The following is a 26869-nucleotide window of genomic DNA, read 5'->3' as shown; positions in this document are numbered from 1 at the left end:
TGGTAACCATATATTCCAAAGATCACTGTTTGAAGTATGGGACATGTATAAAAATTATTAGAACATAAAACACCGTGGTGGTTGTCACCTTTGGAGGTGATGAGTTTGAAAAAACTAATATGAGTGGAAATTGGATTACTTATGAAAAATTATTAAGGAAGGAAGGAAGTGGAAAATGAAATCATATGAAGTAAAAGAATATGTAAATGACTGGTTGCACTACCATCAAATCAATGAAATGTTCAAGGAAAGTCTAAAAGAAAATGGATTTGATATTAACAAATCAAAGTTTGAAAGTGAAATTTTGAATAATAATTGTAAGATATTATCTAAAATGTATAAAATACTGTTGGAATGGCATTTGAAAGATGAAGAGGTTAAGTCAGTAATGATACACTGGGCTAAAGACTTTGGTTATAATATAGTTGGAGGATTGGGAGAAGTTATGGAAAGAAAGCATAAAATTTACTGCATGTACCGCTTTGAAAGAGAGTATGATAATGGACTATGCAGAATTGGATAAGATGACAGGAAGAATTCAAAACCGGTGGGACCAGGAATTCCTGAAGGATTGGACTAAATTTGAGAAATATTTGAAAGACAATTGTAAACAACAAATTACGCTAGTAGGTTTACAAGAAGTTTTGTAAGGTTAATTTTAGTAAATATTTTGGAGATAATTTTGGAAGGTAATAATCAGAGAGCCAGTGTGGTGTAGTGGTTAAGAGTGGTGGACTTGTAATCTGGTGAACCGGGTTCAATTCCCCGCTCCTCCACATGCAGCTGCTGGGTGACCTTGGGCTAGTCACACTTCGCTGAAGTCTCTCAGCCCCACTCACCTCACAGAGTGTTTGTTGTGGGGGAGGAAGGGAAAGGAGAATGTTAGCCGCTTGGAGACTCCTCCGGGTAGTGATAAAGCGGGGTATCAAATCCAAAAAAAAAAAAAAAAAAAATCAATTATTGTGATAAAAAGTAATAGTGAAGTTGGAAATACAAGAAGAAATTAGGAAATATGAAAATCTTGAGAAGTGGTTGATGGAAGTCAAAAATATGTATAAGAGATGAATATTATTGGATGTTTAAAAGAATGTATGTAAAACTTCTCCTTCATGGATCACTGCCTTGTCGTGGTGAAGCGGCTTGAATAACTCAGGGAAGCTATGAGCTATGCCACGCAGGGCCACCCAAGATGGACAGGTCATAGTGGAGAGTTTAGACTAAATGTGATCCACCTGGAGGAGGAACCGGCAAGCCACTCCAGTATACCTGCCAAGAAAACTCCATGGACAAAGACAACAGGCATATAAAAGTTATGATGCTGGAAGATGAGCCCCTCAGGTTGGAAGGCGTCCAACATGCTACTGAGGAAGAGCGGAGGACAAGTACAAGTAGATTCAGAGCTGATGAAGCGGCTGGGCGAAAGCCGAAGGGTCACTCAGTTGCAGATGTGCCTGGAAGCAAAAGGAAAGTCCAATGCTGTAAAGAAAAATATTGCATAGGAACCTGGAATGTAAGAACCATGAACCTTGGTAAACTGGATGTGGTCAAAAATGAGATGGCAAGAATAAACATTGACATCCTGGGCATCAGTGAACTAAAATGGATGGGAATGGGCGAATTCAGTTTGGATGACTATCATATCTACCACTGTGGGCAAGAATCCTGTAAAAGAAATGGAGTGGCACTCATAGTCAACAAAAGAGTGGCAAAAGCTGTACTGGGATGCAATCTCAAAATGATAGAACGATCTCGATATGAATCCAAGGCAGACCTTTTAACATCACAGTAATCCAAGTTTATGCACCAACTACCAGTGCTGAAGAAACTGAAATTGACCAATTCTATGAAGACTTACAACACCTTATAGAAATGACACCAAAGAAGGATGTTCTTCTCATTATAGGGGATTGGAATGCTAAAGTAGGGAGTCAAGAGATAAAAGGAACAACTGGCAAGTTTGGCCTTGGAGTTCAAAACGAAGCAGGGCAAAGGCTAATAGAGTTCTGTCAAGAGAACAAGCTGGTCATCACAAGCACTCTTTTCCAACAACACAAGAGACGACTCTACACATGGACATCACCAGATGGGCAGCATCAAAATCAGATTGATTACCGGTATATTCTCTGCAGCCAAAGATGGAGAAGCTCTATAAAGTCAGCAAAAACAAGACCTGGAGCTGACTGTGGCTCAGACCATCAGCTTCTTATAGCAAAATACCAGCTTAAACTGAAGAAAGTAGAAAAAAAACCATTGGGCCAGTAAGATACAATCTAAATCAAATCCCTTATGAATACACAGTGGAAGTGAGGAACAGGTTTAAGGATTTAGATTTGGTGGATAGAGTGCCTGAAGAACAATGGATGGAGGCTCGTAACATTATACAGGAGGCAGCAACGAAAACCATCCCAATGAAAAGGAAATGAAAGAAAGCAAAGGGCTGTCCAATGAGGCCTTACAAATAGCGGAGGAGAGAAGGCAAGCAAAATGCGAGCGAGATAGTGAAAGATCCAGGAAACTGAATGCAGATTTCCAAAAAAATAGCAAGGAGAGACAAGAGGGCCTTCTTAAACGAGCAATGCAAAGAAATAGAGGAAAACAACAGAATGGGAAAAACCAGAGATCTGTTCAAGAAAATTGGAGATATGAAAGGAACATTTCATCCAAAGATTATCATAATAAAGGACAAAAGTGGGAAGGACCTAACAGAAGCAGAAGACATCAAGAAGAGGTGGCAAGAATACACAGAGGAATTGTACCAGAAAGATATGGAGGTCTCGTACATCCTAGGTAGTGTGGTTGCTGACCTTGAACCAGACATCCTGGAGAATGAAGTCAAATGGGCCTTAGAAAGCACTGCTAATAACAAGGGCAGTGGAAGTGATGATATGCCAGCTGAATTATTTTAAAGGATGGTGCTGTTAAGGTGCTACACTAAATATGCCAGCAAATTTGGAAAACTCAGCAGTGGCCAGAGGACTGGATAAGATCAGTCTATATCCCAATCCCAAAGATTGGGCAGTGCCAAAGAATACTCCAACTACCGCACAATTGGGCTCACTTCACATGCTAGCAAGGTTATGCTTAAAATTCTACAAGGCAGGCTTAAGCAGTATGTGGACCGAGAACTCCCAGAAGTGCAAGCTGGATTTCGAAGGGGCAGAGGAACCAGAGACCAAATTGCAAACATGCGCTGGATTATGGAGAAAGCTAGAGAGTTCCAGAAAAACATCTACTTCTGCTTCATTGACTACACAAAAGCATTTGACTGTGTTAACCACAGCAAACTATGGCAAGTTCTTAAAGAAATGGGAGTGCCGGATCACCTCATTTGTCTCCTGAGAAATCTCTATGTGGGACAAGAAGCTACAGTTAGAACTGGATATGGAACAACTGATTGGTTCAAAATTGGGAAAGGAGTACGACAAGGCTGTATATTGTCTCCCTGCTTATTTAACTTATATGCAGAATTCATCATGCGAAAGGCTGGACTGGATGAGTCCCAAACCGGAATTAAGATTGCCAGAAGAAATATCAACAACCTCAGATACGCTGATGACACAACCTTGATGGCAGAAGGTGAGGAGGAATTAAAGAACCTTTTAATGAGGGTGAAAGAAGAGAGCGCAAAATATGGTCTGAAGCTCAACATCAAAAAAACTAAGATCATGGCCACTGGTCCCATCACCTCCTGGCAAATAGAAGGGGAAGAAATGGAGGCAGTGAGAGATTTTACTTTCTTGGGCTCCATGATCACTGCAGATGGTGAAAGCAGTCACGAAATTAAAAGACACCTGCTTCTTGGGAGGAAAGCAATGACAAACCTAGACAGCATTTTAAAAAGCAGAGACATCACCTTGCCGACAAAGGTCCGTATAGTTAAAGCTATGGTTTTCCCAGTAGTAATGTATGGAAGTGAGAGCTGGACCATAAAGAAGACTGATCGCCGAAGAATTGATGCTTTTGAATTATGGTGCTGGAGGAGACTCTTGAGAGTCCCATGGACTGCAAAAAGATCAAACTTATCCATCCTTAAAGAAATCAGCCCTGAGTGTTCACTGGAAGGACAGATCCTGAAGTTGAGGCTCCAGTATTCTGGCCACCTCATGAGAAGAGAAGACTCCCTAGAAAAGACCCTGATGTTGGGAAAGATGGAGGGCACAAGGAGAAGGGGACGACAGAGGATGAGATGGTTGGACAGTGTTCTCGAAGCGACTAGCATGAGTTTGGCCAAACTGCCGGAGGCAGTGCAGGATAGGGGTGCCTGGCATGCTCTGGTCCATGGGGTCACGAAGAGTCGGACACAACTGAATAACAACAATGTAAAACTTAATAAAAATTATTCATTTAAAAAATCGCATTGGAATAATAACAACAACAAAAAAGAAATACATTGTAATCAAGTAACCAATTGTATTTATAAGTGGTGTACAGATAGACAAAGAAGAATTGTATATATAGAAAGGTATGTTTAATTATAGACAATTTATCGACAACTGTGTAGTTAGAATTACAATGTCTGGAATTGAAAAAGGAAATGCGAGAAAATTAGAATGGAAAAAGCCAGAAGAAGGAAGGAAGTCAACTCGTAGGAGTAAATAGTAAATGTACAATGTAATACAATATGTATCTGTCAGGGAACTGTCCCCAGCTCAGCGCAGGGTGGTGGAAGGGCTTTCGGGATGTTACAGAGAGCCCTGACCCCACCTGACCAGCAGCACCTCCTCCTCCTCCAGCAGAGGCAGCGATGTCTCCAGTGGGGAGGGGCAGGCAGCTCAGAGGCTGGAGAGCAGAAGCTCTGGGGATGTTGGAGAGACCTTGCACTCCCCTCGGACACACCATTTCCATTGCCCCAAGTGCACAGAGGGGTGAAACGTAAGGAAGGGAGGGGGAGATTTCGTATACCGAAACTCTTATGCTGGGGTCACAGCCAGAAGGGGCCCCTCCCAGATTCTGTGAGTGACTGATACAGACATGAACTTGTAGCTCTGCACTGCAAATAGCATGCACAATAAAACTGCTAAAAGACAGGATGGAGATTTGGCTGTTTACTCATGAGCAACCACTCAGAGGACCTTACAGTATCTGAACTATAAAATTTGAAAACCAATAAAGATTATATTCCAAAAAAAGAAAGGAGAGAGGGAAGTGTGAGAATCTGAAACTTGAGCATCCTCATCTTTGTATGAGGTGAGCCTGACTCTTACCAAATGGATACAAATTGAGGTTCCAAATATTTGAAGTTTTGTGGAGATCTCGGTAGATATTTATCATGGTGAGAATAGGCATCTTCCAAATTAACTCATTTAAGACCATACGCTGTCATATTTTTTGCAATTTTTATATTGTAATATTATGTTGTGAACCGCCCTGAGATCTATGGATGAAGGGTGGTATACAAATGTCTATTTATTATTATTATTATTATTATTATTATTATTATTCCTGCTTGGATGCTCTTCGTTGCCCAACTTCAGTTTATAAGCGCAATAACCTTTTAGGTGCCTTGTTTGCAGCCGCCAAAAACATAATCTGGATATAGGTTATTCTAAGCAGTCAGAAAAACAAACAATGGTGTTTAAAGGTTGGGAACATTTATATTATTTGAAACTTGACATTTCAAATGAAGAATTTGAAGAATGGTGCCAGCTAATAACTTATTTAGAATAATCCTGCTTGATCTTGTTTAACCAAGTGATGGTATTCATGTATAAACTTGCACTGATTCTTTGTTCAAAGAATGACAATGAAATGAGATTTGTTGCAAACCAGTGCTGATTCCCCTCCACCACCTTCATTCTCTTAAAGCTGCCATACTGAATATGTGTTTTATTGATTAATATTGTACTACCTATCTGAAAACTTTTTTTAAAAGTTTTAAAAACATATTTACAATATGGATTAGAGGATATGTGCTAGATATTCAATGTCTAGCATGTTTTATGCTGCGGCATAATTTTTCATTATTACTATTACCAACCATTTTTGTATTCATATTACCAAATAGGAAGAGTTATTTCGCACTGAATGCATGTTGTAATAAAATGCATAAACTGTACAAGGAACTTGTTTTGTAATTACTGAGATATGAATAGCTTGAAAATCAATATAGGCTGGTATAGCAAGGGCAATTCATCATGTAGCAAAGCTATGGTGAAGCTCTGACAGTGTTATACAGTAAAAAAATAAATGTATTACACAGATAAATCTACCCTTTTTAGTGAAATACTTGACTGAGATACTAAAAATGAGTCATCAATCATGGTTGCTTAAGTGTCCAATCCCACCTTCCAGCTCATCCAGTTTCAAGAGTGGCAACTCAGAAGTCATCTCAGAGTAAATGACTTAGCCTGGATGTTTCTCTCGGGACAAGCATGATGGAATTGTATTATTTAATCACTGTCAAACTAATCTTTTAACAAGTTTAACGTGCTAAAAAATCTGAGAATATGCAGTCATACAGACATAGTTGGGAACAGGTAATGCTGAGACAAGTTACAATCCTATGTAGGGCCCTTTGTCACAGACATTCAGGTCTCCAACTACGTGTAAACTCAACAGGAAGCTGCAGTAAAGCACAGCAACCCAAGAGGTATACCAGTATAATATTTATTTAAATTAAACCCTTCTATTCTGCTTTTCAGGACCCAGGTGGCACTGTGGCTTAAACCACGGTGCCTAGGACTTGCTGATCAGAAGGTCAGCAGTTCGAATCCCTGTGACAGGGTGAGCTCCTGTTGCTCGGTCCCAGCTCCTGCCATCCTAGCAGTTCTAAAGCACGTCAAAGTGCAAGTAGATAAATAGGGACCGCTTCGGTGGGAAGGTAAACGGCGTTTCCTTGTGCTGCTCTGGTTCGCCAGAAGCAGCTTTGTCACGCTTGCCACATGACCCGGCTGTATGCCGGCTCCCTCGGCCAGTAACACGAGATGAGAGCCGCAACCCCAGAGTCGGACACAACTGGACCTAATGGTCAGGGGTCCCTTTACCTTTACCTATTCTGCTTTTCAGGCAAGACTATCTCTCAAAACAGTTTACAACCAAACATACAAACACAATACATTTAAAATATCCAATGATCTCTAAAAATATAAAAACAGCATAAGAAAAAGTGGCCCATTGAAAACTACAATCTGGTATCCATCATCCTAAATTAAAAGTCAAAGGAATGAAATGAATATTTCACGTCTGTTCAAAAGACACAAGAGATGAAGCTGGCCTGATATGACTGACAATTAAATTCCATAACTGGGTGGCCTTTGCAGAAAAGACCCTGTTCTTGTGCCCATGTGCACAATATACTTCATATTTTCATGTGTAAACTCAAAATATCATAGATGTACAAATATCTAGCATTTCAGTTTTAATTTCTAAAATGTTATTATTAATCATTTATTTCTAGAAGACTTCATGGTAAAAGAGCCTCATTGTTCAAGATACATAAAGAAATCTAACAAAGGGCTGGCAAGTGGCAGCTTCTGTACTAAAACTGTCTCTCCCCAAATCCCAATCTGTAAATTACTGATTGAAACTTTAGCTCAAAGGTGACCTTCCAGTAAAGCTACTTTCTGATCAGAGAGCATAGCTCTCCTGGCAACTAGAAAAAAATAAAAGCATAAAGAATTTTATTTTAACTATAATAGGGTCACGATAGATAAAAATAGATTTTTTAAAATGTACCGTAAATACTAAGGGCTGTAGAACTGAGTAGAACTAATGTTGAATACAAACCTAAGTTTCACTTACAGAATAACTTGGTTAATATTAAATATGATACTAGCCCTACATTTAATATCTTAATGAAATTAGTGCAGTCTACCAGATACATGGTAAAATGGATGAGGAAAAATAGCTGAGCTTGAATCCTGGCAAGACAGAGACACTGTGGTTGAGTGGTTCCGGTGCCTGAGAAAGTGTTTAATTTCTTGTTCTGGATGGGGTTGTGCTCCTCCTCTAAAGAGGAAAGCCTGTGGGTGTTTCTAGATCCAGTGTTTTCACTGGAGGCCCAGCTAGCTTCTGTTGCTATAAACACATTGTATCAGCTGTGACTAGTACAACAGCTAAAAGCTGTTTCTGGGCTGAGTGAGTTTGGCCACAGTAATTCATACACTGGTTACTTCAAGAATGGATTACTTCAATATGCTCTATGTGGAACTTTCATAATCTTCCATTTATAAAAACAACCAAACCACTTTAAACCAAAACAAGATAAAATAAAAAATTCCTTCCAGTAGCACCTTAGAGACCAACTAAGTTTGTTCTTGGTATCTAAGGTGTCTTGGTATCTAAGTTGGTCTCTAAGATGCTACTGGAAGGAATTTTTTATTTTATTTTGTTTTGACTATGGCAGACCAACACGGCTACCTACCTGTCACTTTAAACCAGTTACAGAGCTGGATTTTATCTTTGTCTTGCTGTCATGCTAGCAATATCAACATAAAGGGTGGTGTGAGTCTATTTAAAAGCTTGTTTTCCCTCTGATGGGCTTGGGCCAGCTCAGTCAGTAGTAGGCTTGCTCCAGAATGGGATTGGATCTGGTGTAACTTTACACCATCTTTAGGAAAGCTGGTATAATTGACCGGTATGCTGTTTTAAAACCACTGGAATGTTCCTTTAGTAGGGCAAGACTGCAGCATACCTCTTATTTGAAATCTAACACAAACACAGAGTAAGCCAAGTATCAAAAACCTGGGAACACTGTACTAAGGCAGAAATTATATATATGGGCCCAAAGTGACTTTGGACCATGCCTAAACAGTGAAGGAGATAAAATGTGCATGTGCTTTGGTCAAAATAAAACCCTGTGCAATATAATGCATGTTTACTAAGTTCCACTGAGATCTATCAGGCATACAGCCTTATCCTTGGGCATTTTTAATCAGAATAAAACTTGCAGGGTTTGATTAGACTTTCTTCCAGGTAAGCGTGCAATCCTTAGGCTGCAACCCTAGCCTCACTTAACTAAGTCCCATTTAATACAATACTATTTAAGTGTTGGGTGGACATGGCTGGGGCTTTGGTTATTCACTGAATTTGTGTCAGCAGTTCGCATCCTTGAGCAGCTGTCAATGTCCCAGAGGCTCACTGGTAATGCCTACCTTGGAGATTTGGTACAGCACCAGACAGCTGAATGTAAAACTGCCTTTTTAATTCCCCACAATTCCCCCAACCAAGTATGTCTCTGGGGCACTGTGGGAAATAATAATTAATAAGAAGTTATTATTTATACCCCGCCCATCTGTCTGGGTTTCCCCAGCCACTCTGGGCGGCTCCAAACAAAATATTAAATATTTATTTATAAAACGACAGTTCAATCCAGCTGCCTGTATCACTGCCAGCAAGCCCAGAAATCCCTAAAAATTTGCAGAGGATCCTGAAGTATATAAATTAGCTCTCAATGGTCTTCAGAGCCTTAATAGTAACAACAATAATAAATTTATTCTTTGTGCCCCGCCCATCTGGGTCGCCCCACCCACTCTGGGCAGTTTCCAGCATATACAGATTAATAATTGTACACACCATTCCTTGGGAGAAAGCCCAAGTGAGCTGGCTTTTGAGGACAGGATTATGCCCACGATCACGCCCACTAAATTGAAGCAAAAGGTAGGAGTAGGGAACCTGTGGCCCTTCGGGCGACGCCGGGCTCCCAACTCCCGCCAGGCTCCAGGGATCGTGTGAGTGACCGAGAAGGCGGCCGTTATTCCAGCTCAGCCAGAGGGCACTTTGGATACGCAAAAACCTTCGGGCTCGTTTCTGAGGAGAGCGCGCGAATCGTAAACATAACCCGGGTTTGACCTTCCGACCGACTCGACCCGCCTCCTTCCCTCCCCTCACCTGCCCAGGTTTCGTGCTTCGGGACACGGTAGTACTTGTTGCCCTGGGGGTCTGCGCCGACATACTCTTTCGCTGGCCCGAAAACCCGGAGCTTCAGCGAGCGCAAGAGCCGCCAGACGCCGCTCATGCCTGTGGAATAATAAGGCGCGTGCGCGGTTCTCTCGATTTCTGTCTCCCCCCCCCACACACACACACACACTGACAGGATTCAAAACGTGACGGTCGCAAGCCTCGAACCGTCGATAAACCGTTTGAATGTCACGTCCGATTCTCGCCGTCGACGCAGTTCAAGCTAAGCCCGACGCTGACTAGGGGTGTGGGTGGGTGCGCGCGCGCCGACCCGCCTGCAAAACTCTGCGCATGGGCGCTGTGTTGTTCCTGTTCAGCCTGGCGACGGGAGACGACGTCTTAAATAACAAGCCCCCGCATTGGCTGAGGGGCTCTCACTCGGAACCAATGAGCGCTAGATCGCTCCCCCAACATGGCGGTGCCCTGGCTGCGGCTTATCACATTTCGTCATGTTGGGCTTTATTTCTGCCCGCCAAGCGGGCTTGGAAGAACCGCTGAGGCTTCGCCGGGCTGAGTCTACCAGGAGGTAAAGCAAGTCTCAGGGCAGGCCGGACCTATCCTCTGGCCTCGCCTGGCAGTTCTTTCTGACTGTCTGGTTCTTATGGCACCGAGAGCGGCAGAGAGTCTTGGGGTGCATTGGTGGCTAAGACATGGCGGCAAAAGCTTTCGTGGACTGTGGTCCCTGTCATCAGATACATGAGGTGTTATCCTGAGTTATTTTATATATACGCACACGCACGCACACACACACACACACGTGGTTTACAGGGAGGGATATTGTAAACGGTGAGGTGTAAGGAAAATGAAGTGCAGAAAAGTACAGGCAAGGCTAATTACAATCTTTGAACCCTAGTAATTCACAAAGCAATTTCTAATGTCACAAACATCCAGAAAATCATGGTAATGTGTCACTTAGGTGGCCAGATCTCATTCAGGAGCTGTGTGGTATTGCCTGGGTTTGCATCCCAGCAGAGCAAGACTCCCTTTGGACAAGTCCTTTCGTAGGTGTGCATATGTAGAAAAGGGAGCAGTGGTGCAGTTAGGTGAACTCTGGACTAAGAACATACCAAGAACAAGTTTAGTTGGTCTCTAAGGTGCAACTGGAAGGAATTTTTATATTTTATATTTTGTTTTTACTTTGGCAGACCAACACGGCTACCTACCTGTATCTGGACTAAATGTGAGCCCTCTCTTTAGATGGCAGTGTGTATTGCTTCACTTATTTCAAAGTGCTCTAAACCAGCTCTTCTGTATTTGAGGAACCACCTGCTTTTTTTGTGAAGTGGGACCCTGGCCCTGAGTCCTACCCTTGCACCACTGCAGGGGATTACATTACACTGACTGGCTTTCTGTGACAGCCCCTCAAATGTGGAATTCCCTCCCCAAAGAGGTGCATGTGGCACATTCAGTGTATATCTTCTGTCATATGCTGAAGATCTACCACTTCATACTGGTCTTTGACACCTGAGATACATATTTTTAGGACTCACTCTGTTCTTCTGATTGTAAATTTTTTAACTGTAGATGGAGGGGGGGGCGAGTTGCAAAGTAGCTTATGTACACCTGGCTCTGAGCTGGAAAGGGTTGACTTGGTTGACTTGGACCTTCCACCAAGAAATACTTAGATTGTATACCTTTGTAACTAACACTACTCCTTACGATGTAAAACCCAAGTTAGGGCATTTGCGTGTGTTTGGATGTAAATGTTTTGTGCATATTCAAGCTGAAACATGCAGGAAACTCTTCAACGGGGTTAGAGTGTTAATTTCTTGGTTATGATTCTCAAACAAAAGGATATAGACTGATTTCTTAAAAACAAAAGTGTAATAGTAGGCTAGAGGTGTCATTTTTCATGAGTAAGCACAAGGTAGACAAAATACTTCTGAAGTGTGTCATCCTTCAAGTCGGAGATTATCTCAAAGTGAGACACAGACAAACTGAAAATTCAAAACAGGTTAAGTGACAAAGAGCAATGAGTAAAGAAACTGTTAAGGATAGAGAAACTGATATTAAGGTAGAACCTGAAACATAATACTCCTATCTTAGGGCATTCAGATACATTATGTTTTGTGTTCACTGGGTTCTCTGGAACATCCAGTATTGAGACATCTGGTTCTGGAACTGTCAGTTCTGGAACATTCGGATCTGGGCCCATAACCTTGTTGACGCGTGTGTGGAACTACTCTTGGGTTGTATTCTTATTCAGGATTGCAGCAGAGTTTCTTTTTACAGAAAATCTTTATTATTTACAAAACTTTACGCTGGTTCAACTAAAACTAATAAAACAACATAATTCATTCTCCTCTAGCCATCCAGCTCTGAGACTCAATTGCTGACTCATTTACACTTCTGTGCATTTACATACTGACTGAGCTTTACTGACCACATACCCTTAAAAAAAACACTTGTTGCTGGGGAGATTTTTTTGTTGCCTAGCAACAGGGTGGATTTGATTTAAATCACTAGTCAGTAAGACTTATTTAAATCATTTTTTTACAGAAAGACTCATTCTTGCTGGTATAATCTTAATATTTACAACCAGATGAAGGTTTCATTTTTGGAATAAGAAATTTTCAGAGTAGTTTTTACAGTTATATAAAAATTACTGATTTGGTTATACTATTACAAATACAGTGGTACCCCGCAAGACGAATGCCTCGCAAAACGAAAAACTCGCAAAACGAAAGGGTTTTGTGAGTTTTTAGTTGACTCGCGAGACGAATTCGTCTATGCCTGTTTTTCGCAAGACGAATTCGTCTGGCGAGGTACCACTGTAAGCCGGCACAATCTGATACACGCTTATTGGAAGTAAATCCTACTGAACCTACTGGGACTTACTTTCAAGTAAATATACATAGGATTCAGATATGTCACTCTCTTTCAAGTGAGTGCAAATTGGATATCTATAATACAGTATATGCAACTGAAGATTTGTTGTTTTATGGACTTTCTTTCTAGCATTATATGCCTGTTGATACATTTATCATTTTTATTGTTTGATGTAAATATAAATGTATCCTAAACATACTCCACTAATATACAGAAGATCAGTTTTCTGAAACTGATTTGAGAGTCCACTTGAGCAGTGAATGGTGAATTTGATGGATCAGCTTGAAGGGCCTGATACTGACAATTTTTGATTAGGTTGAAGTTGTGTCATATATTACATTTCTTAATGACTTTATTCTTGTTCTTGTTAAGGGTGCTGAGCCTGGAGTTAAACAAGGATAAAGATATAGAAAGAATCCATGGAAGTGGTATTAACACCTTGGATATCGAACCTGTGGAAAGTCGATAGTATGTACATGATATTACTATATGTTTTATTGTGGAATGTATTGTATAAAACATATTTTAAAATATATTCAATAAAATAATTGAAAATTTCCCATTGATAATTTTTTCCAAAGAAAAAAATCAATTTCTGAAAATGTTTTGTTTAATAAAATTGGTAACATAATGAATGGATACAATACTAGTCAAAACGGGCAGATTCAAACTTAAAAGTAACATTCCCTTCCCACTAAGTACTATCCTAGCCCAATTCATACCATAAGAGCTACATGATAGGGTAACCACCAGGCATTAACATAAAAAGTGTTCAACATACTTTTAAGCCCCCGGGAAGCACAAACCCTCAGAGCCAGTCCAGAAATGGAATACCATCTCCAATGATCCTTCCCCACACAAACACCATACTCCCCAGTGTCTGGGCTGAAGATTCCTTCAGATATCCTGGGCCTAGGAGGGCCTGCTCACTCATCTCCCAGATTCCCAGTGCCTTTACTAGGCTAGTAGGCTGCTGCACTGTGCTCCTTCATGGACCCTGAAGACGTATAGAAGTCTGTACAGATCCAAAATATACAAATCCTTCCAGTTGTTGGTTTTATTGTACAGTTTGTGCTTATTCTAGTTCTGGTGCTGCTAATGAATCACATCAGGTGTTTTGTTTGGCTGGAGTAGGATTGTGAACTAGTAACCTGGCACACATACCTACCTTTCTGTTCAGTTCAGGTTCGACAGATTCTTTTAGGCAACAAAATTATGTTCTGGTTCATCAAAAATTAGTATAGTTCTGGTTTGGGGTCACATTCTCTTTGATACCCTGTGCACACCATGGCATGCCTACTCCACGTTTCCCAATGGCATGTGCAGCAACAGCCTTATTACTTCCAGTCCCCACACATCTTTACAGACTCAACATTGAATTCTGTTCTGGTGCTAACAAGCACATCAAAGGGAAAGGTTGATTGCCCATTCAACAGCAGCCTCATAGTTCCTTAGGTAAGATACCTTAACACTACAAGAGACCCTCTTGAGACCCAAGATTTGACAACCACCCAGGGGTGGGGGTGGTGCAGAAAGACTGTTCTGCCAAGCAGCTAAGAAGAATCCAGGACATCCAACCAGAGGAGCCACATGCACATGCCAGCAACAGCACTTTCCAGTGGCTTATTGCACAATATGGTAGGAAATTGGAAAACAGGCAGCAGGAATTCAAGCTGCGAAAGAGAGAGAGCTCCCAGGACTTGATGCCATGTGGCAAACACCATGGGTAGATATTATTTATTTATTTATTTATTTATTTATACCCCGCCCACCCATCTGGCTGGCTTTCCCCAGCCACTCTGAGCGGCTTCCAACAAAATATTAAAATGCAATAGTCTATTAAACATTAAAAGCTTCTCTACCCACACAACCACAGCAATCAGGAATCAAACACCATGCAATGTTTGTCTTCCGCAAGACCTAATCCAAGGAGGAGGATCCCTAGTTGGTAAGGGAACAGCTCATTATTTTCATCCAGGAGATCCCAGAGCCTCATCCTGTTTTGCACCCCTAGGGATAGCTCAGTTGGTAGAACGTGAGACTCTTAATCTCTGGGTCAGGGGTTCAAGCCTCAGGTTGAGCAAAAGATTCCTGCAATGGAGGGGGTTGGACTAGATGACCCTTGTGCTCCCTTCCATGTGTACAATTCTATGGGGCAACCCAGTCAGATAAGCAGGGTACAAATGATGTTGATGATTTCCCCCTCCACCCACCATCCCCAGTCAGCTGTCAAATACCAGACTAAGTTCAGGGTGATGGTTATGTATAAAGTCCTATACATCCTTGGACCAGAACACGTAAAACATCTCACTCCTTATGTACTCAATTGATCACTGTATCACTCTGCAGGTGGGGAACTCCTGTAGATGCCATCTTATCAGGAGGTCTGTCCCTTGCAATGTAGGAAGTGGGCTTTTAGTGTGGTGGCACCTACTCTTTGGAATTCCCTCCCTTGAATGTTAGACAGGCACTGTCTCTGCCATCTTTTTGGTGCCTATTGAAAACCACCACCTTTCAGCAAGCATTTTGAGATCTTTTCTCAGTCTACCACTTGATGTAACACGGGCCCCACTCACCATGGGCATGTGATCCCTGACAAATGACTCCTGAAATAGTGGAGACCTCAGGAGGACAAAAGTGGCCACTCCTTTCTTAAAACATGTATTAGTAGCCCAATAAAATTACTTTCTAAGGAAAGATTTTGAACTACAATGGCTAATTACTTTTTTTTTTTTTTTTTGAGAAAATAGTTCTGGGCAACCCTCAAGACTAATGTGCTATCTTTCCTCTCCTGCATGACTGGGAGAAGGAGTTTGGAAGCTTCTGCTTCTGATTAATCACAGCATGGTATGTAGTCCAGACCTCAAACTATGGTTAGGTTTAAGTCAGCTTTAGTAACTTTAATAACTATCATTTGAAGTTGGCTTGTTTGAAACAAACTGTAAAGGTAAAGGGACCCTTGACTGTTAGATCCAGTTCCAAACGACTCGGGTTGTGGCGCTCATCTTGCTTTATTGGCCGAGGGAGCCGGCGTACAGCTTCCGGGTCATGTGGCCAGCATGACTAAGCCGCTTCTGGCGAACCAGAGCAGCGCACAGAAACACTGTTTACCTTCCCACTGGAGTGGTACCTATTTATCTACTTGCACTTTGACGTGCTTTCGAACTGCTAGGTTGGCAGGAGCAGGGACCAAGCAACAGGAGCTCGCCCCGTTGCAAGGATTCGAACCACCAACCTTCTGATCGGCAAGCCCAAGAGGCTCAGTGGTTTAGACCACAACGGCACCCACAATGTTAATAACTGTTGGTTTGTCCACTCAACATGACAAAACTGAGTTTCAAAAAGTGTGTAAGCAATAGCTTCTGAACTCTTCCTGGATGCAAAGGAAAAGAAGCACGTAAGCCTGGAGATTGCTGTGGCTTGTTCCTGCTTGAATTCTTAACTAAATATGTTTTAATATTGATAATTTTATGAGTCACGTAGATGACATATGGCTGTTTAAAAAGTTTTTAGTCATACACATGAAATTAGATTCCACTTGATTTACTACATCTGAGAAATTTCCAGAAAAATGTTCAGATTCACAATACATCATTAATTTTGGACTTACTTTTTAGGAATTTAACCCCCCCCCCAAGTCTAATGTGTCTAAATTGGTTGTAATTTGTTTTCTTATAGCATGCTTTCAGGCGGCACTGATGGCGTTATTGTACTGTATGATCTTGAAAACCTTAGCCGAAAACCATGTTATACCTGCAAAGCTGTTTGTTCTGTGGGAAGGTATGTACTCTTTACAAATGGAATCCTTATAAATATACCTTTTATTTGCATTATACAGTACTGTATATTAATTCGTTTCGCAAGTGTTGTCGCATAGCGGAAATTTCGTCTTGCGAAGCACGGTCGGAGGAAGCACAGTTTTACGGGGCCATAGGAAAATTCGTCTTCTGAGTCACCCTTTCGTTAGCGAATGCCTTTCGTCTAGCAAGTTTTTCGTCTAGCGAGGCATTCGTCTTGCGAGGTACCACTATACGTTGACTGGACTTGTAAAAGTCATTGGCCAACAAAACTTACACTTCATCAAGGTTTGTGAAACATGAAAAAGTTAGCAACATACGAAGCTGTGTTATACTGAGTTAGACCATTGGTTTATTGTCTATACTGACTGGTAGAAGTTATCCAAAGTTTCCACCAAAGGTTTTCCCCAGCCCTACAAGGAAACGCTGTTGCGCTCAGGTTCTGCCTACAGGTTTCTTAAAGGCATCTGGCTGGCCACAGTAAAAGCAGGATGCTGGGTTAAATGGGTCACTAGCCTGATCCAGCAGGCTCTTGTGTTGTTGTTATGACCCTCGGGGTCCCTTCCGGCTCTGCGATGCTATGTTACTATTATTATACTGGAAATAGAACATGGAACCTCACAATTCGTTTCCAGCATAATTGGGAACCCAAATCAACAATGTGAGGAGAGAGTTCCCCTTCGATTTCACCAAAAATGAATCAATATGTCTAGTTGTTGAAGGTCAGTCATGCACCCAGCTTGGAAAGGCCCATACAGAGACATCCCCCAGTACAATACTTGGGACTCTTGCTTCCAAAGAGGAAGAGAAGAAGCTGTAGTGAATTATTTAAGAAAACAACCCTCTCAGTGCAAAGTATTTTATACTCAGTTGTTACGCTTCACAGTTGGCTGGTTTCTCCCTTGAAGTTCATCAGAATGTATGGCTGATCTTGCTTCATAGGAGACCTGGTGATCCCTTCTTCTCAGTACTTGGGAGCCTGATACATCACAGGGCCCTCCTGTGGAATTCTGTCGTCCGGTACTTAGGTTCTTCCTCCTTCCTTCTACTCAGAAGGCAGAAATTGCTACAACTCCTCCTTCCCACAACATTTATGTTACTTATACAATCACAGCTTTACGCAAATTGCCAATAAATAAATAAATAGGGACAGATCTCGTGGGAGACTTTGTGCTACCTTCTCAGAGCATGGTAAGCAAGGCAGGGGGCTTTAAAAGCCTGTTAAGCGCCAGCTTTGGACAGGAAGGGATAGTCATGCAAGATAATTCCAGGGGTTGTTCTGGTTTCATGTGATTTTGCATATATGTCCCGATAGCCAGGAACATAACCCCCGCATAAGATGAGATCTACCTGTATGGCTGTTATTACCATAAGAGGAAACAAAAGAAGCAATAAAGTCTGGAGTAGGTGAAATTCACATTGTTATGCCAGTAATCCAATAACAGAGTATCATTAGATGGTGTAATAAAATATTGAGACATCAATTTTATTGTGGCCAGGTTGTTGGGTGGAGAACCTTGGTACATATTCCAGCTATGCTGAGGGAATTGCACTGGGTGCTTATTAGCTCCTGGACCTTATTCAAGGTCTTGTTGACAACTTATAAAGTCCTGAACAACCTGAGACCAGGTTATCTGAAAGACGCCTGTCCCTGTATAGACCTGCAAGATCACTTAGATCATCTGGGGAAATTTTACTTGTAGCACTCTTAACATATAGAATATCACAGGACTGTGGCCCCAAAATGGGCATTTACTGCCATTGCTCCTGTCCTATAGAATGCCATTCCCTCTACCATACATGAAACATTATCCATCAGTTGCTTCAGACATCTGATAAACACAAATCTTTTCACCAAGGTTTTCTTGAACTCTGTTATTGGAGCCTATTATTACTGATTTCCCGTTTTTATCTGTTCTGTTGTCTTTTATGCTGTGTCTCTGTGTATATTACACTATTTTATTGTTTTTCAGTGGTTGTATTATAACACTAGTATCTCTTTATATACTTCCTTCATACTGTTGCTTCCAAGAAGATCCTCTTCCAATCCTGAAAATTTTGGGGAAACATTTTACCACAAATTAAGCTGGAACCCTGTACCCACTTAACCTGGAATTAATCTCCACTGAACTCAATTATTTCTGGGTAGACATGTATAGTTTTATAAGCTGCGGAAGCCATCCTTTTCTTTTACCAAGAAAGCCCCTGGGAACAACACTATCCCATGATGTAGCATTCTTTCCTTTGGGCCATACTCAGTGAGGAACATGACTGCCATTTGCAGTGGCAGTAAAGCTTTTTCTAGCAGTTAGATGGCATGGAACCCTCTGCTTCCTCATATCTAGCATGGCAAGCCACTAAAGACAGGTGCCCCCATGAAAGTGTCCATGTGTGTCTGTATACTTGGCCCAATCTTTGAGTAGAAGTAGACTGTTTGGCTGGGAAGGTTGCTACCTGAGCTGTGCTAGACCTTCTCCCCTGATTGAATCATTAAAGGAATTTTAGTGGTGTTGGTGCCCCAGCCACTACCTGCAGAGATCTGCTTCTTTTTTTTAATAATAATTTTTTATTAGTTTTCAATTACAGTCCAATAATAGTGTCATTATAACAGTACCTTATTTATAATACAATTATTAATACCAATTGTTCAAATACTGAATTATATAATTTAGATAAAGTGCCCCCCTGCATGCTAGATTTGATGGCTTTCTTTATTTCTGCATTTCAAAATCTTATTGATTTCAGTCACATTCCAGTCATAATAATAATCCCTCATACAACAACTGCAATATTGATAACTTCTATTTGTGTTAACATATTAAATGATTTATAAAACTACAAGTGAGGAACTCAAACTATATCCTTGTTCTTCCTGTGTATGGCAATTATTCTGTCTGTGTTTCTTCCTGTCCTGGTAAGATGTTATGTCTTCCTTTCCCCCGGTTGTTGCTGTTACCCATCATGCCTTGGGCAGAGCTGATATCCCATTGTTGTTTCAGAAACTTTTCCATCGCTCCTTCCTGTGCTTCATTGTTTTGCAACTTTAACAACAGCTGCACAAGTCACTCTGTCCCAGTAAATATTACCTGTTGTCTCCATTTTTCCTGTCAGCCTTGGAAGAAGAGTGGGCTGTCGAACTGCAGATGTCTCAACCTTGGCAGTTCACAGACTCCTTTCATCGTTCCTTCCAACTGAAGATACATGAGCAATTATATTTCCAATTAAATTAAATTCCAAGTCCTCTTAGCATTATTCAGTTCACTTCATAAATAATAAAGGATGGGGAAGAGTCAGCTCTAAGTTTCCATCATAAACCTTTTGCAAAATAGAGCTTCCCTCCCTTTTTCCTTTTTTTACACACACAGTTCCCTTTGATATTATATTCCATATTTATAATCCAATTTCTTCCATCTTCGCTTGTACAAATATAATTTGAACTAACATTCAGAGGAGGGTTGCTGAATCATAAATGTAGAGAAGAAAACTTTAAATGAGGAAACTGTAGACTCCCCCCCCCCCCAGTCTTTCAGAGCTTTGCTTCTTAAGCCACAAAGGCTTAAGCACATAGTTAGGGCAAACACTCGCGGGTTGTAACCTTTGTCCTTCTGTTATTGCATTGTAGAAGTCATCCTAATGTTCATAAATTCAGTGTAGAGACAGTTCAGTGGTACCCTCATGATACTGGCATGTTTACGTCAAGTTCATTTGATAAAACCCTGAAAATATGGGACACAAACACATTACAAGTAAGTCGTATCTTTAATTGTTGGGTTAAGTCATGGGAAGTATTTAGCATTTTGAAAGCGGAAATGTGTTTGGGTTTCATGGGAAGCTTAAATTCTAGAATAAATTATAAAAACAGTCATTACAAGTGTTTACTCAACTTCTGCAAGGCTGCCTAAATATTATTTGCAGCAGGATCAAGACTTACGGTACCAGGAATTGATCCAGGATCTGTGTCTGGCAAGCAGGGACCCATACTTGGGGAAAATAAGCATGCAAATCTAGCTGGTAAGGTCACTTTTAGAGTAAGTAAGTCAGTTGACTCGCCAATAGAGTAAGTAAGGTCACTTTTAGAGTAAGTAAGTCAGTTGACTCGCCAATAGAGTAAGTAAGGTCACTTTTAGAGTAAGTAAGTCAGTTGACTCACCAATAGAGGCAGACAGTAGACAAAGTCATGGACAATTTAAACAGAGGAAATCTATAGCATTATCAAACGTTTTTTGCAGTTTGGGTCAACAGCTCCATATCATGTGATTTTCATGATGTATTATTCCCAGTTGCATTTCTGCCACCCTGCTAATAACATTTGCATAGTGAAACTGAGTTAGATTTGGTTTACAGTTATACAAGCCACCTACTTGTCACTACATAATATCACAATGACATCAGGTGACACATTTTTTACATAGCACTGTCCACAGGGTGTTTTCAAGCCCCAACGATAAGGTGGTTATTAATGCTTGCGAAGTGCTGTGCATAGGCTTACTACAGAGCATTAAAGGTGCCTACAAACCTCTTTTCAACCCAGTTTCATCTTTACCTGCCTTGGATAATATTCAATGGTAGTTTTCTTTGTTGTTCCGTTTACTGCTGTTCTCTTTATGCATGGCAGGTGGTGAATGTATTAATACAAGCCACTCTCAGTGAAAGTTTTCTCTGCTGTTTCTTGATACCCCAGTACATACTACTATGTTGTTGTTTTTCCATCGTCTTAGTTAGCAGATTTAAACTAATAATTTTGGCAGAAATATCAATTTTGGTTAGGGTCCCATCTTGCAAATGTAAGTGTGTGCCTGGGTACAATTTGAAGGCATTTGCAGGATTGGGTTTTGATGCCATATTTCACAATATATTTCAATTGTGACTAAGATTTTAATGTTATGATTTGGATCACGGTATTCAAATTAAATAAACATATTGTCTTTCAATTGACAGCCAGCAGATGTGTTTCATTTTGAGGGAACAGTGTACAGTCATCATATGTCTCCAGTTGCTACCAAGCATTGCTTAATCGCAGGTTTGTATTCACATAAAAGGTCAGCTGTGAGCCTAGAAGCAAATGCTTTTGGCTTACAGTTAATTTCATTTTCTTCTTACCAAGGGATAGTTGTGAATTTGTTGGCCCCTAGATGCTTGTGCTTCTGGTTAATTTTAGGAAACAAGTTTAGATGAATATGAAAAATGGGTTGGGTGGAGGTTTTGGGGTTGTTGTTGGGGGGTTTTTCCAATCGGCGCATCTCTTGCTACTAAAAATATCCCGAAGCAGTTTGTGACCATAGTAAAAAAAAATACGATAAAAATCACCTAAGCATTATTAAAGAGACATTGTGGCAATATCCACTAATATGCAATAAATCTTATCTAATAAAAAGCACCAACCAGATGATAAATCACTTTGGTGTTTCCCAGTAAGGATTAACCTGAATTACTGAGAACATTTTGGCCTTGCATTTTAAAATTACCTTTTTGGGGTGGGGTGGATTAAAAGGCTATGACTGCAATCCTATAATCACTATTTAAAGCTGTGGGGCTTACAGTACCTCTGAATAATTTGCACAGAATTGTGCTGTGATCTTTTATTTGCCTACTATTTTGCAGCAATTGAAATCTGCAGCCCCTACATTAAGGCTAAAATACACATTAAGGCTAAAATACACATACTAGGATAAAAGTTTCAGTAGGTGCAGCAAGACTTTTTCTGAGTAAGCATGCAAACTGATTGCATTGTTAGAATATTTTTGTTGTTGCCATGATGCCTATATATTGTGAATTACTTTAGAAATGAAAATCTGAATCATGGTTGAAGTGGCAGATGCCAAGCAGCCAATGGTGTGAAGGCAGAGTGGGGGACAGAGCATGCTTGTTCTTCCTGGGCTCTCTCCTTGGCCAGTTCTCTAGCTCTTTCAGCATCTTTTTTAAGGCTCTTCATAAATCAAACACATTTACCAAAACAAAGTAATTTCCTTAATAAGACAGAATATTTTATGTAGAGTTGTGCTGTTAATTAAATGTATGTATTTGTATTCATTGTTTTTAAAAATACAGTGTTCCTTCTAAATATGCATTAATTGGTCTTTTATTAATTGATCAGTATTTCAGATTCTGCATTGTTAGAATACTGAGACAATATTCAAGATAAGAGATGGCTCAGTAGTGGTACAAGTTAGCATTTAGACTTAAGAGCCATAAATACTTTTAACAGTGTCCAGTTTGTAATTTGCACACAGTGGACTTCTGTTTGTACTTCCAAATGCTTCATTTATGAAACATGCCTTTGTGTCAGTTTATAAAGAATGAAAGAATATCTGTTCACCCTGTTCTTTATTTTAATGTTATGGTAAATAAGCTGAATGAAGATGCAGAATGCAGTTACTAGAAAAAAAATACTGGGGGAATTTGTAACTTTTGTAATACATTTATTCAAAGCCCCCCAAAAATATATAAAATGCAATACAACTAGCACTTTCTCTGTGTTCTTTTTTATAGCTGCAATTTTAAGTAGCAGAGTGTGTTTCTCTTTTCCTTAGTGTATTTTGTCTTATTTTCTTACAGTTGGTACCAAAAGCCCCAAAGTACAGCTTTGTGACCTGAAGTCTGGATCATGTTCTCACATTCTGCAGGGTATGTCTTAGTCTGAAACATAAATTCTAGACAATAACTACTTTGAGTAAACTACACAGCATAAAGAACTGCTCTAAACAATATATTATTTGTAAGTAATATGACAGACAGAATAGCAGTATCTTCCACATATTGTTCTAGCACTGTGGGTCTGAAGAAGTAGAAATATTGGTTTGTCACTATGAAGATGCTGGGCAATTTAGTTCAGTTTAGATTTCTTGAGTTTCACATCATTAAAATGTAAAGTGGCAAGTGTTCCCAGCAAACTGAGGAAACCACTTACCCAAAATCAGCTAGACAATTGCCTAGGTTATTCTTGTTTGCATGCATTGGAGTGCAGTCGATAAGCCCAATTTAGATAGGCCATGAAATAAAACTTTGTATTCCAGAAAATGAATGTTTGGGATAGCATTAAAAAGGATGTAGTAGGAGGTTCCATAAGTAATCATTTTTGTACCCTGGGCAGCCTCTCAGTTTTCTGCCCTCTGCTCTTCCTCCCTGCCCCTTATGCCATATACTACTGGGTGCTGGAGTTCCCATTTCTTGTTGCTCAGAATGACATTGATATAAAAAATAAGAGGTTTTGCTGGGTACAGTTGACTAGTACATAGTAGCTGGCAAGAATATATGTGCCATTGCCTAACCTACACATGCAACAGAATTAGAATTCCTAAGAGGAACAATGAACTGTATTACTTCAGGAAGCAATTTGGGAATACTAGTGTGAATGCTTCCCCAAGTGACAACAGAACAAAACCTTTCCTTCTAGTTCAAAGCTAGCATAACAGTCTGTTCTCTGTTGCACTTGTTTTCTATTTACAGTACAGGAGAGTATTCAAAGATCTTACAGTCTATAGTGGTACTGCAAATTTTACCATCTCATGATTCTACCATCTCATTACCACCTCTTTCTGCCGCATCTGTGGGCCAGACCATATTACCTCCCTCCTGCATCAGCAATATTTAGTGTCCAATTTATTTTTATGAAAGAAGCTGCAGGGAGTTCCACTTTGCTTAATCTGTTGTCCACACCAGGTCTTCCAACAAGCTTGTTATGCTCCTGGGATCGCGTAACTCTCTGATTTACCAAAATAATGTTGAGTCTTTCCTCAGAAGGAGGCAATTGATGTAGAAAAATTAATTTGTATAGTTTAAGGTACTAAACTAGCCTAAGCTGTAGAGTTATTTGTATGAACGTTGCTCTAGGATTCCATAGATTGTGTTTTGTAGCTTCATAAGCAAAATAATCACTGGAGGGACTGCAAGTCTCTTCTTTTAAAGATAACTTGCTGTTGAATTTGCAGAGCAGTGTACTCAAGTGGAGGACAATGAAAGAAAGATGTTGACCATTACTGAATTGAAGTCTCTGTTTAGAAAGCAATCCTATAACATGCTCTGCCAAAAAAAAGGAACTAAACCAGATTGCAATCTGGTAGATTGCAATCAATCTTTCTCTGAATTAATTCAGAGAGAGTTATTTACATTGAAGAATCGGTTTCCTACCATAGGAAACAAAACAAAACAAAACAGGGCTAAGCATTTATCCTTCCAAATGGCAGGAGTGGCCTTAATTCAGTTTTCTCCCCCTGGTGTGCATATGGCACACCATGGCAATTCAGAGAATATGAGGCTGCTCCTTTATCCCTATCTAGTCCCCTCCTTCACTGCCTATGCTGGAGGATATGGGAGGCATGTCTTCCATTTCTCCTGTCCATCCTGGTGCAGTGCCTCCTTTACAACAGTGATGAAGAGATAAGGTTCTGTTTAGTCAGATGTTTCGGTAATCCCAAAGGATTGTGCCATAGCTGTTTGTATATGAGTATTATCTTGTATACCACTAAGGATTTTTATGGCTTCTTATTTTTTAGGTCACAAACAAGAAATTCTAGCAGTATCTTGGTCACCGCGTTATGAATATATTTTAGCGACTGCAAGGTAAAATAAAGAACCAACAAGAAAGTAGTGATGATTGGAATGAAAATAACCCCCCCCCCCCAAAAAAAAGTCTGCATTTGTTTCATAGTCTAGTCTTTTGCTCATAACTTGAAATATACGGAGTTCCCCTTAACTAGTGTTTTGTATGTATTTCATTGAAATTTAAAACTAAGTGTTATTTGAATGGAGTGTACAGTATTTGTATAGCTGTGAGATAAAGGCCCCATTTCCCTAATCTGCAAAACATTAAACTCTCAAATGCTGTCACCTCTCACAACCTTAAAAGCATGATGGGAAAAAGATCTGGATGAGTCATTAGATGATACTATATGGAACAGTATCTGGGTAAAAGCCTCCTTCTAACCTGTCTCAGCAAGAATCTGAGACAGAATCTGGGAAATGCACTCAAAATTGTATGCTGAATATCCATTATTATTGAGTAAGATGACCAAAAACGTATCAGTGATGTGTTGGAGAAATTTATTCACATGTCCCCAATTCTTTTTGTTTTGGAAAAAAGTGGAGATGAACTTCTGTGGTCAAGTTCTCCTGGTCCAGGAGCAGTTGTAGGTGTGGTACCAGTTGCAGTTGGTAAAAGGTGTTTCTAGCCATTGAGGCTACGTGGGCCTGCAGGGACAAAGCTGGATGCAGAAGCATTCCTAGACTGCAAACCTGCTCTGTTACGGGGAGTGCAACCCCATCCAGAGTTGACCAATTTCTCAGACATAGGAACTACTTATCCACAGTGTCTCCATCTTGCCAGGATTCAAGCTCAGCTTTTACCTCATCCACCTTACCACTGCCCAGACAACAGTCCATGGATTCAGGTATTTCTCCTGATTCGGATGTTATGGAGAAAGATTGCTGAGCATCCTCAGCATACTAATGTCAACTTGACCCAGAACTCGTAATGACCATTCTCAGCAGCTGCATTTGGCTATTAAATAGCCTTGGAGCTAAGATAATGCCCTGCGGTATTCCGTTGTGTAGCTGCCAGGCAGAGTGAAAGGCACTCCACAAGTGCTACTCTCTGGACTTGGTCTTGGCGGTAGGGCTAGAACTACCGTAACACAGTGTCAGTTCCCATTCCCAGGAGCTGGTTCAGGAGGATACCATGGCCCATAATATCAAAAGCTGAAGAAAGATCGAGAAGCAGAAACAAGCTCTCTGCAAAAGTTATCAGGGCAGCCAAGGGCAACTCAGTCCCATGGGCAGATCGGAACCTAGATCGGAATGGAATTAAATGATCCATGTCATCCAAGGATGCTTGCAGCTGTCCCACCAAAACACTCTCCACCACCTTTCCCCAAAAGGAGGTGTTTGTGACTGGTTAATAGTTGTGCTAGTCCAAGGAGTTCTTTCTGTTGATGTACATGTTAAACATTTTATTTATGGCACATATGGGCTATCTGCAGCCTCGGGTCCATATAAAGCCCTTGGGACTCCCCTTTATGTTATGCTGAATTTGGCCCCATCGTCATCAATTCCTCCGTGCTGCAGAAAACCTCCCTGTGCCACAAAAGGCTGCTACTCCATTTCTAGTATGCTCTGTTGTCGGGGCAGATGCTGGAGTGTTTTTAAGCATGCGGCTCAGAGGTAAAACCAGAGTGTGCCAGGTATAGTGTCTACTCAGTATTCCACCTGGCATGCCTTATTGTTGGGCATCACAACTTGACAGCTGGGCTTGACAGCTGTCTTTGGCTGGCTCTTCTGTTTCCCATTGAGATGTCACAAAGGTAAGTCGCAGGGCACAGAGGAAAACTGGCTGGGGGAGACCCAAAAAATGA

General features: G+C 40.7%; 2 protein-coding genes across 4 annotated transcripts in view; one reads left to right on the top strand and one right to left on the bottom strand.

The window, feature by feature from the left end:
• Positions 1-10024, bottom strand: part of NDUFAF2 (NADH:ubiquinone oxidoreductase complex assembly factor 2) — a 46417-nt gene extending 36393 nt beyond the window's left edge. Inside the window, exon 1 of the mRNA XM_033164738.1 lies at positions 9829-10024. Coding sequence (XP_033020629.1) covers positions 9829-9955 — 127 coding nt within the window. The 5' untranslated portion in view covers positions 9956-10024. The remainder of the gene's footprint in view (positions 1-9828) is intronic.
• Positions 10025-10207: 183 nt separating this feature from the next.
• ERCC8 (ERCC excision repair 8, CSA ubiquitin ligase complex subunit) overlaps positions 10208-26869 on the top strand; it is a 33965-nt gene continuing 17303 nt past the window's right edge. The window contains exons 1-7 of one of the 3 annotated variants that reach the window (XR_004427592.1): positions 10208-10423; positions 13099-13194; positions 16405-16506; positions 20146-20269; positions 21462-21543; positions 23079-23147; positions 25016-25082. Coding sequence is in view for 2 of the 3 variants with exons in the window: in XM_033164736.1 (XP_033020627.1) it covers positions 10347-10423; positions 13099-13194; positions 16405-16506; positions 20146-20269; positions 21462-21543; positions 23079-23147; positions 25016-25082 (617 nt within the window). In the remaining variant the exon portion in view is untranslated. The remainder of the gene's footprint in view (positions 10424-13098; positions 13195-16404; positions 16507-20145; positions 20270-21461; positions 21544-23078; positions 23148-25015; positions 25083-26869) is intronic. The other 2 variants (XM_033164736.1, XM_033164737.1) reach the window with 2 other exon arrangements.

This window comes from Lacerta agilis, chromosome 11 (assembly GCF_009819535.1).
Source record: "Lacerta agilis isolate rLacAgi1 chromosome 11, rLacAgi1.pri, whole genome shotgun sequence".
Taxonomy (NCBI): Eukaryota; Metazoa; Chordata; class Lepidosauria; order Squamata; family Lacertidae; genus Lacerta; species Lacerta agilis.
Note: the sequence above shows the minus strand (reverse complement) of the source record. Positions and strands in the feature narration are given on the sequence as shown.